The 11,451-nt window shown below is 40.1% G+C and overlaps 1 protein-coding gene across 1 annotated transcript; it reads left to right on the top strand.

Moving 5' to 3' along the window:
• ntn4 (netrin 4) lies at positions 1 to 11,160 on the top strand. The gene is made up of 10 exons (XM_058393837.1): positions 1 to 487; positions 2,461 to 2,924; positions 4,756 to 5,025; positions 6,940 to 7,066; positions 7,188 to 7,373; positions 9,413 to 9,602; positions 9,700 to 9,767; positions 9,931 to 9,999; positions 10,423 to 10,596; positions 10,686 to 11,160. Exons 1-10 carry the CDS (start codon positions 427 to 429, stop codon positions 10,835 to 10,837), a joined length of 1,761 nt encoding a protein of 586 aa, XP_058249820.1. The 5' UTR covers positions 1 to 426; the 3' UTR covers positions 10,838 to 11,160.
• Positions 11,161 to 11,451: the final 291 nt, after the last annotated feature.

The following is an 11,451-nucleotide window of genomic DNA, read 5'->3' as shown; positions in this document are numbered from 1 at the left end:
TCAACGATTATTCCAGAGAATTCAGCTCGAGGAGGATCCAGCAGCACGAGCGTGTGAGATGAGATGAGATGAGATGAGATGCGTGTGAATGATAACGCCTGGATTATCGCGCGTGGCAAGCGGACATCGCGAGTGTCCTGGTAAACAGATGGCGGCGTGGCGCGAGCCTTGCGCCTCTGTGCAGGTGAGCGCTTTCTGTTCAACACGGAGGCAAATCAGCGCAGCTCAGAGGCGCCCGCGCACCTGGACGAGCCACGCTAACGCAGTCATGCTTCTACTTGCCGCTTGAGAAACGCTGGCGCTACTTGCGGCTCCTTCGCCTTGTTTTGGGGACAAGAGAATTCACTCCAGACGTTTTAAGACATTGGAGACGTGTTTTTCTTTTTCTTTTTCTTTGTTTGTTTGAGACATTTTGACGGGACATCGATGGAGAGGTGGGCGTTGTTCCTCGTGCTCGCGTGCGGCGCTTGTTACTCTGCGCGTTCAGGTCAGTGCTGCAGGTGCCATCAAAACAAGAACACACACACACACACACACACATGTTTTGATATATTCGTTTCTGTCCTAACGAACTCTAAGAGAGTGGGGCAGAACGATAAGACATTTAGAGTGCTAGGATTCAAAGATGCTTCTTCATAATTAGCATATTATTATAATCATATTCTAATGATTATAATTAGAATATTCTCACTCATGACTGTCTTTCAAATCCTTTATCCAGAAGGCATGGGTGACGTAACTGTATATAAAAAAGCAGTAATCATGATTATAACAATACATGTGTTTGAAAATAAAAAATAAAAATAAAAAAACATCTAGTAGTTTAAGATTGTATAAATGTATTATACTCTGATTTATAATCAGGTCATAAGTATTCGGACCCCTGTACTCCACCACGATGGATTTAAAAAAGCAAAACAAAAATGAAGCAGCCAAGATGTGATTGAAATGTAGTTGTTCAGCTTTAGTTTAAGCGGTTTAACACTATTTTCTTTTTAGGGAAATAGAGATTGTTTAGGAATTACAGCCATTTTCACATAGTACATCCATTTATATGCAGACTCAAAAGTAATTGGACCTTTGACTGATAAGCTTTTTCATGGCTAGGTGTGATCTGTTTCCGTGTTTTTTTTTTATTGGATATTAAAAAACAGATATAAAAAGATAAAAGGTCTGGTGTTTATTCCAAGATGTTTAATTTGCATTTTGGAGATGTTCAATGGAAACCCAGTATTTACATTTCTCGCATTTGGCAGACACCCAACTTTCATTTTTATCTCATTTTATACAGCTGAGCTATTGAGGTTTATGGGCTTTGCTCAGTGGCCCAGAGAGGGAATCTTGGTGGACCTGGGATTCAGACTTATAGCTTTCCATCAGTAGTGCCACTAACCACTAAGCTACCACGTCCAGAAAAGAAGTGTTGAGGTAAAGGAGGCCATCATTAAGATGAAAAAACAATCCAGATCTCTTATAGAGTTATATAACTTTTGGAGTGGGCAAATCAGTTTGGTACATTCTTAAAAAGAAGGAATATATTGGCAAGCTCAGCAACACCAGAAGGCCTGGACGGCCCCGGAACTAAAGTGGATGAATTCTTTCCTTGGTATAGAGAAACCCGTTCACAACATCTAACCAAGTCAAGAAGACTCTCGAGGAGATAGGCGTGTCGTTGTCTACATTGAAGGGACGCTTCCACGAATGTAAATACAGAGGGTTTAACACAAGATGCAAACCACTGGTAAAACTCACGAAAATAAAGGCCAGATGAAGCCAAGATGGCCTTGTAGCAGAATGCTGGCAAGAAAAGAGTATGAAGAAGAAACAGAAGGGTCCATTATTCCAAAGTATATTGTGTGATCTGTCTAATATGGTGGCGTCATGGGCATGTATGGCTGTCACTGGAGCTGTATAGCGGTCAGTAGTGTTTATAGATGATATGAGTGTTGATAGAAGTAGCTATATAGTGTAGAGAGCTATGAGCAACCCAAGAGCCTCTTGAGGAAAAGAAATGGAATGTTTTTAAATGGCTGAGTCAGTCACCTGACCTCAACCCACACATGCTTTTTACTTACTGAAGACAAAAAAAAGACAGGAAAAACCCATAAACATGCAGGAACTGAAGGCCACTGTCTGGTTAATCATGTCAAGGGAGGAAAGTCAGAATTTTGATGATAGCCACAGGTTCTAGACTTCAGACAATTATTGACTGCAAATGATTTGCATCTAGAAATTTAAAATAATCCTTATACTTATAATTATGTTAGTTCCTGTAATTGCTTTTGATCCTGTGGACATTTAGGGACTGTAAATCCATTGTGGTGGTGTACAAAAGTTTTAAAATTGTGCCAATACTTATGGAGCTGACTTGATGCCCATCACATAAACCAAAAGTTAATTTAAAGATTTTATTTGATATCACATATCAAAATAAGTGTTATTTGTGCATTTGTGTGTTAGGCTGTGAGAACCATGTATGTAATCCACGTATGGGCAACCTGGCCACTGGGCGTCCCATGCTCACGGACACACAGTGCGGCTCCACTACACCAGAGTACTTATGTAACTACGATGATGGCAGCTGTGTACCGCAGTGTGAAGTGTGCCACCGTCATGCTCACCCACCCACCTTCATGACCGACTCATCCTTCACACAGCCACGTACATGGTGGCAATCAGCCGGAGAGGCTATCACTGAAACGTTGCAGTTGGACCTGGAGGTGGAATTTTACTTTACACACCTGATTGTGATATTCCACTCACCACGTCCTGCAGCCATGACTGTGGAGAGCTCACGGGATTTTGGGCGTATGTGGAGCACCCTGCACTTATATGCCCACAACTGCAGCTCCTGGTTTGGTGTCAAGGATGGCTTTGGCTGTACTGAGAAATACTCATCACCAAGGCCATGTAGTGGTGGAGAGGTGAGTGTGTGCAAAGATGAAAAAAAAATTCTGTCCAACAGCAAAAAGGTGAGAATGCATGCAAAACGTGACAGACCTATTTAACAGGGATGTTAAAGATGCTGAGCATTCCTCCCAGAAACAAGATTGATAGAGGGTATAGAAATGACAGTTTTAATGTAATAATCCATTTAGGTTGCAATAATAGTAACTGAATAAGCAATTAAAATTAGTGAATATCGTCACAAAAGTTCATCAGCTTATTTACTAGTCATTGATCCAATTCAGGGGTAGTGAGAATCACCATGGAGACCTTTCAAAAAGTCACCTAGTATTCCATATTATTTATAATATTTTCAGTCATTTACATTTCCCTTTCTTTTTCTTGCCTTATGAACATCAGACATCATGGAGATACTGTAGAAATATTTTGCCTCATCTTCCCTACTTCCAAGTTTACTCCTCAGATTATTCCACATTTCCGAGCAACTCCTTGTCCTGTGGCTATGCACCACTAACAGGACTGAGTGGTTTTCTACTCTCCATGCCACACACACTTTATTGGTAAATCTGTTAAATTAGCGCATTTCCGATTCCAATCCACCAGCTAGCTTTCCCATATTACACAACAGCTACCAACTGGGGAGGATAAAGGCCATCACACCCTTCCTCTGAGACACATAAAGTCACACATAAAAGCATAAATTCTCATTATTGGCTAGTGTTGCTTTGATTGATAGGGGTGAGAGTATCACATCCCTCCCACTAAGAGGCTGCATCCAGCCATAGATTAATGGCATTCATGTTCGCAATCCCACACGGGCGCCGACAGTAAGATTTGCGGCCAGAAACATTGTCCATTGCTGCAGGGATGCAAATGTCAGTTCCGCTGCTTGAGCTCAGTCAAAGTTTCTGCTCTAACTTGGACAGAGGAACAATTGAAATGGTAGATAGCACATTTCAAAACGAGGAGTAAGATCTCTAGACCCTTGTTTAGAAGAAGGATGTTTTTTTTATCCAGTTATAAACTTACATGGGTGGGAGTGTTTCTTAAAGGCCCTCTCTTTTCATTTGTTAAGGCTGTCTGATGAAGTGCTCCAGACCTTTGATGTCTTCCAAATACCTTCCTATGCCATCCTATGCAACAGGATACTGCCATACTTGATGACTGGCACCTACATGCCTCACCAAGGAGCAGACACAAGCCACACACTTTAGATTCACGGAGAATGTCCGCTTCCCTGTCAGTCTAACATGTGGAAGACATTATGATTAAGCTAGGCCACGGTGTGGTATCAATACCTGGTGTGGATTCTAGGACTGATGAAATTCTCCTAGGCTTACAAGACCAAAGAAGTGGTTTCTCAGCCCATGGCTATACACCAATTACATATTAGGGAGCCATAAGTGCGCAGAAATCATGTGACCATCCAGGGTAAGATCAGAACACATCAACCAGTTGGACTTGAGGACAACCTGTCTGTCCCTCCCTGTCCTTATGAGTTCTGAAACATCCCTAGGAGTATTATATACTCAGGAAAAGCCTGTCTTACATGCATACAAGAAGGTATCCTGGTGATTCTCACTTCATCTGGTGGTTATCCAGGGTTTATATTTGTAACTAGTGTTCGTTGAGACACTATTCATAGTATTTAGGTTGTTTGTATATTTAAGGTTGGTTCCCTTTTTGACAAGCCTAATATCCTATTGGTAAAAATGCTGTCTATTATTTAGAGCAGGTGTAATACTTGTGCAGATTGAAATAAAAGGACCAGCAGTTGTATTCATATTGTGACACACCTACTGGTAAAACAGCTATTAACTAGCTCTGTGTTTATATGTGTCTTTCCAGGTTATATATCGTGTTCTGTCTCCCTGGGGCAAATTAGACCCCTACAGCTCAGAGGCTCGTGCCCAACTTGGCATCACCAACCTCCGAGTGCGCCTGCTGCAGCCTCAGCCATGCCCATGTCAGCTCAAAGAGAGCAATTCCAGTCTTCTTAGTGTTCCCTATGCCATTTCCGACTTCATCCTGAAGGGAGCATGCTTATGCCACGGCCATTCTGATCAGTGTGTGCCAGCCAGTGGCTACATGGCCACACACAATCGTGGCCACCATGTGGTGAGTGAGGTTTTTTTTTTGAAAAGTGTTTGTTTACATGTATGCTGTTTTGTACCAAACAAAATACTAAATGTAAAATCCAAGTTATGTCAAGTGACATTTAGCAAATTATTGTTCTGGAAATTGTGCCTTAGACAGACACAGAGAGACTTGTTAAATTTTTCTTCTAAACAAAGGTCAAGCATGAGTTGATCTTTTACTATCGTAAGGTAAGCCAACTTCAGCAGTTCAGCAACACCAAATACAATTGAGCATTGTCTGAAGAAACTGTAAGTGTCTGCTCAGAAATGATTAACCCGTTAATAATGAGCAGGAATAGTTGCTATTCTGACAGGAATTTCTCATGGTTATACAAATGGCTGCTTGCCTAACTTAATACGTTATTTTAGTCTTATTTTTCCTCTCCTGATTTGTTATGCAGCATTCCCCTATTCTCTGGTACCATTACTGAAAACCTAAACTCTTAATAGGAGGGCCAAGATCTGAAAAGAGATAGGAAAGACAGGAAGGAGGGAAGGAACAATGGAAGTGATAGACAGAGGAAAAACATGAAGAGAGAAAGGACCTCGTCGCATGCCACTTTCCCTAATTCATTTTGTATTGTTTGCTTTTTGTAATCAGACAGTAACAACAAATGCTGACACAAACACCGTACCCTGGGAGGGTCAGACTTTGATCTAACAGTGCAGACCAAACAAATACATGCGTTCTCTAGACCAACCCAAACACAATGGCATGCATTCATTCATGTTGATGATATCCATGCGTAGATGCATGCGCTGCTTGATTATCAGCATTTTTTATAACACAAGACTTCTGCACACTTTGCCGGAATGTTTTTATTAGCAAAGCATGTAGTGTTTGTAAATTTTCATGTGTTTATTTTAGTTTTTTATACCCTGTTCACTCGCATGCTTTTTTTTATTTAAATTTTTTAGTCTATTTTGTTTTGTTTGGTATGTCTGTTCTTGCTGGAATCTGTTTGGGTACAGGGCAGTGGAGATACCAGTCTCTCTCCCACAGATGACGGATAGACAACACAAAGGCGTAAAGCAACATAAGGCAGTGGGCACAAGGTTTAGATTTTAAAGAAGTGTGCAGATCATGGCTCCGTATATGGCGTCTATATACGGAGTATATAGATATAGATATATCTATATGGCGTATATGTGGAACATTTACGAGTCTTTAAACGTTTGAGACGAGGAAAGACAATGTGTGTACAGATTGGTGGTGGTGGGGGGTTGATTTGAACTACCTCTTTCACACAAAGAAGCAAATTGGCCGAGAATTTGTTTGGCAAATTTTTTCTCATAGCTCATCCGTGAGATTATCTTCTATTTATAAAATAAATCTTCTGAGTAAGCTTATAAGAAGGGATTCTGTGAACTTGTTTCAATCCATTGACTATATCTTCTGAAAAAGCCATTGTGTCCCATTGCTGAAAATGTCATTTTTCCTGTCGGAAATCTGTGTACAGTAGTGCAGATTCTGAATCTTGTGTTAACAAAAGAGTTCATGAAAATGTGGGTCGCTTGGCAGTGAAAATACCACCAAAATGTGGGATAACAGTTTGTTACCATATCATGTTGTATCACAGTCTCAGCTGGAAAAGCAGATAAGAGTGCATGTTCAGCCCTGAGAGTAATGTAATGTGTACATGCAGTTGTCCGCATAGCATGTTGTTAGATGCCTTCACCCTCCCAAGATTGTTAGCTGTTTCATAATGAATGGGAAAAATTATAAGCGCTTTTTTAGAAATCTGAAAAAACACCAAAAATAAGTCACCATTTTGATTATTTGCTTCATCTCTTGATAATAAGTCATATATCAGAGACATGTTTTCTCCTTTCAAAAAAGAGAGCTAATAGATTGGAAATTGATTCATTTGAATGTTATGTCTCACTCCTTAAGGTGCATGGCAAGTGTGTGTGTCGGCATCACACAGCAGGAGATCACTGTGAGAGATGTGATCATCTCTATAATGACCAACCATGGAGACCAGCAAGTGGCCTAACTGGAGAAGCTCACCAGTGTGCAAGTGAGTGTTCTTTCTGTCTCTCTTTCTGTCTGACTGCCTGTCCTCTCTCTCTCTCTATATTAGCATCCTTATGTACAATTCAGCAGTGGTAATGTGTATGTGTGTGTGTGTGTGTTTCAAGAGTGCAAGTGTAATGGACATGCAGAGAGCTGCCACTTTGACAGAAGTTTGTGGCGGCTTTCTGGTCAGAGAAGTGGAGGTGTGTGTCACTGCTTGCACAATACAACAGGCCGACACTGTCAGCAGTGCCAGTCAGGCTTTTACAGGCATCCAGAAAGACAACTGACCGCTGTCAACTCCTGTACAGGTAAAACATCACCTCACCTTACCACACACGCTTTCCTAAGTTGTTGACTTAAATGTGATTTATGGACACAATGGTTGTCAAGGTGGGGAGAACGTTACAGAAAAGCTTCTTTTAGTTAATAAATACAGTATGTGATGCTGGAGGGTGTTGAGCTCATATTTTGAGAAGCCAGTTAAATGGTTTAAGGGAAATCTGCTTTTTTTTTTCCTTTTCCTTTTTCTTTCTCACGCTGTGCTGACTGAGTGTGTATGTGCGCACTTTGTGTTCAAATATTTATTTATGAAGCTCAGCCAGGAGCATGTCAGAGTTCAGGAACTCTGTACTTTTGAAATACATTAATTCACACATGTGCCTGCGCGCACAGACATACACGCAAACACACGGGAGCTGTTTGGCATAGAGCACTATTCCAGCTCGGAATGCTGATGGCTCTTCTAACGAGCTGAGACATGCAGAATAACAAGAACTCGGTGGGGTTTAGCTGTTAATGTGTGTGTGTGCAGCAGACAGATTAATCATCACATACACTGACACACCACTGTTGCGATGCCTCACCTCATAGCCAAGACATCAGTATCATGTCTTTTTGGGTGTGTTCATGTAGCAGCCTCTTCCACACACACATGTCTCCAGACTTCCTGTTATGATGAGTATTGGCAACAAGAATAAGCCTCTTTTCTTATACCACACTTTTTTTTTTTTTTTGCACTCTTCCTCTACTTCTTTTGTAATGTTTGGGCTCAAAATCTTTATACTTGTAAATGTCGTTACATTAACTCAGTCTTTAGAAATGTATGTTCCTGGTAAAAGAAGAATAACTGCATTTCTCATAATAACTCCATTTCTACAAGTGATATATGATATGAAAATCCTTCAATAAACACAGATTTAAGACTGCTAAATGTTTGGGTAACAAGTAGCTTCTTCACCCACCAGACTATGAAATGCATCATGATGTCTGTTTAAAGGAAAAATGATTAATAGCAAATTACACAGACCAGGCATAACATTATGACCATGTGCCTAATAATGTGTTGGTCCCCCTTTTGCTGCCAAATCAGCCCTGACCCGTCATGCACTGTGTATTCTGACACCTTTCTATCAGAATCAGCATTAACTTCTTCAGCAATTTGAGCAACAGTAGCTCGTCTGTTGGATCGGATCACACGGGCCAGCCTTTACTCCCCATGTGCATCAATGCACCTATGACCCTGTCGCCGGTTCACCACTGTTCCTTCCTTGGACCACTTTTGATAGATACTGACCACTGCAGACCTGGAACACCCCACAAGAGCTGCAGTTTTGGAGATGCTCTGATCCAGTCGTCTAGCCATCACTATTTGTCTCTTGTCAAACTCAAATCAGCTCAAATCCTTACTCTTGCCCATTTTTCCTGCTTCTAACACATCAACTTTGAGGACAAAATGTTCACTTGCTGCCTAATATATCCCACCCACTAACAGGTGCCATGATGAGGAGATAACCAGTGTTATTCTCTTAACCTGTCAGTGCTCATAATGTTATGCCTGATTGGTGTATTTAACTCTGAATATTTGCATATTTGTGAAAGATTTAAATACTGCATTTTTTAGAGTATAGTTTTTGTATAGTATTGAAACAAGTGTGCTTATGGTCATACTGAAAGTGCTGTTGAATTTGTAGCTTTAATTCTTAATGAAATAAAGAAGTTCTACAAGGATATGTACTTGATCAGCTCTTGATCTGTTTTCTTTAAATATTCATATTAGATCACAGTGTCAAGAGCAATGGGGTCAAATTCCATACTATGCAAATGATCCAGTGCAGGGAGTCGGATAGTAAACTGTTTGTCCAGCAATAAATTGTAAATTGGATTAATAATTTGCTGAAAATGCTTGTATATATATCCCATAGGTTATATTGCACCTTTTATTGGACTACCAACAATATTGAGACTGCAATCTTAAAGGCTTTGCTTATCATATGCCCTTACACATGAACAATCATAATTATAGTTTATATTTTATATTATTTATATTTTTCTCTTGCTTGTGTGACAGCTTGTCTGTGTGACCTTGTTGGAACTGAGAGTTGTAACCCTGCTAATGGGGACTGTACCTGCAAGCCTGGTGTGGCCAGCCCGCTGTGTGACAAGTGCATGCTGGGATACTGGGGTTTCAGCGAGTATGGTTGCAGACCTTGCCACTGTGCAGGTGACTGTGATCCATACACCGGAGACTGCATGACGGGGTTAGTCTGTGTGTTTGCATGTGTATTTGTGAATAGAAATCCATAGAATACTAAGAGTGTTATATAACCTAAAGCGTGTGTGTGTGTGTGTGCACAGGTCAGATCCTGCTCACAACAACACCTTATTTCGAGTGGAGGAACTTTTTTCTGCCTTGAACTTCCAAGGTATAAGTCTGTTAACAATGCTAGCCTATGTCACTGGAATTCACTCTGTTGGCTTGGATAAGATATGTGTCACTTGAATGTCATGTGTGTTTTTATATTGCCTTGACAACGCATATAAACTGACAGGCAATAGGATAAAGAGTGTTTTTGTTTTTCTGTGCAGAGAAATGTGACTGTAAGCAGCAGTCCCTTAGGAACAGGAAAGTGTTCTGCATTATGAAATACACCTATGGTAAGTAACGGCATTTTCAGACAAACACATACATAAACACACATGTATGCTTATCATGTGTATGTGTAGGTCGAAGAATACGAAGAAAACTGAAGAAAAAAAAATGAAGAAAACTTTACTTTTCTACATATATACAGTATTCTTCGACCTACACATACACATACATAAACACACATGTATGCTTATCATGTGTATGTGTAGGTCGAAGAATACTCCTTAGGAGTTTCGTAGTGTTCCAGCAGATTGTAACATAATTTAGGATAATTTAGGAATTTGAAAATAAGGTTTAAGTTCGATAGCAGCAATATCCTGCTGCACAATTCTTATGGTTTTAACCTGTCTGTGTGCATATAATGTAGAAAAGTAAAGTTTTCTTCATTTTACACCAGCATTTTGTGTGTGTGTGTGTGTGTGTGTGTGTAGCTTTAAAGGTAAGAGTGCTGGCAGCACATGATAAAGGCTCTCATGCCGAGGTGGATGTTAAAGTTCTGAAGGTGCTGTGGAGCAGCTCCACCCTCAGGCACATGCAAGGTACTGTCACACTCTACCCAGAGTCCTGGACCACTCGAGGCTGTACCTGCCCTGTACTCTACCCAGGTGAGTGTAACTGCACACACACAAACATTGAAACTGTGAAAATTGTGATAATAATGTAGTAAAATGCTCTAATGTTTGTCTTCCTCTAGGGAAGGAATATCTTGTTGCTGGGCACCACGATGCAAGGAAAGGTCAACTTCTAGTCAACATGAAAAGTTTAGTGAAGCCATGGAGAGCCAATCACAGTCGCCGAGTGCTACAGCTCCTTAAAACTAAATGCACCTCAGTTAAACAAGTGTGAAAAACAGAAAAAGAGACAAAGGGGTGAGGAGTGTGTCACTTAATGTGAATGAGAGATGAGGTCAGTTGTGAATGTCAGTTGTACAGAATGTATATTCTTTGAATGTACATATTATAATGTATGAAATTTTGTATCTTTCGGAGCCTGTACATAACATGCCATTTGTATATAATGTCCTGATGAGAATATGCTCAATAAATGCAATAGAAAATGCCTTAGGACAGACAAAGGACTGGCACTTTTTGGAATATATCTTTTAGGACCATGTTTTTGGAAAATACCACCTTTGATTAAACTACTTGCAGAATATTCTTTGAATAAATTACTACAGTTGGAAATTTGGGTGGATGTTTCTATTCTTGCCCATCTATCAGTCTTATTAAATGAGTACTCCCTTTTTATTCTCATCTTTATCTACTTCATCTGCAGCATACTTCAATTATATCACATTATAAAAAACAAAAAACAAACAAACAGAAAGCCTCTTTACTTAAATCACTCTTAATGTAGGCCCGAGGGCATTTCCTGAATTTGATCAATAAGATATTTAATTACAATCCTTCATAACACAATCAACAATACAACCATTATCCCATAACAATAACCAAAATTAG

Source organism: Hemibagrus wyckioides, linkage group LG07 (assembly GCF_019097595.1).
Source record: "Hemibagrus wyckioides isolate EC202008001 linkage group LG07, SWU_Hwy_1.0, whole genome shotgun sequence".
Lineage (NCBI taxonomy): Eukaryota > Metazoa > Chordata > Actinopteri > Siluriformes > Bagridae > Hemibagrus > Hemibagrus wyckioides.
The sequence above is the reverse complement of the archived record's forward strand: the minus strand, read 5'-3'. Positions and strand labels throughout refer to the sequence as shown.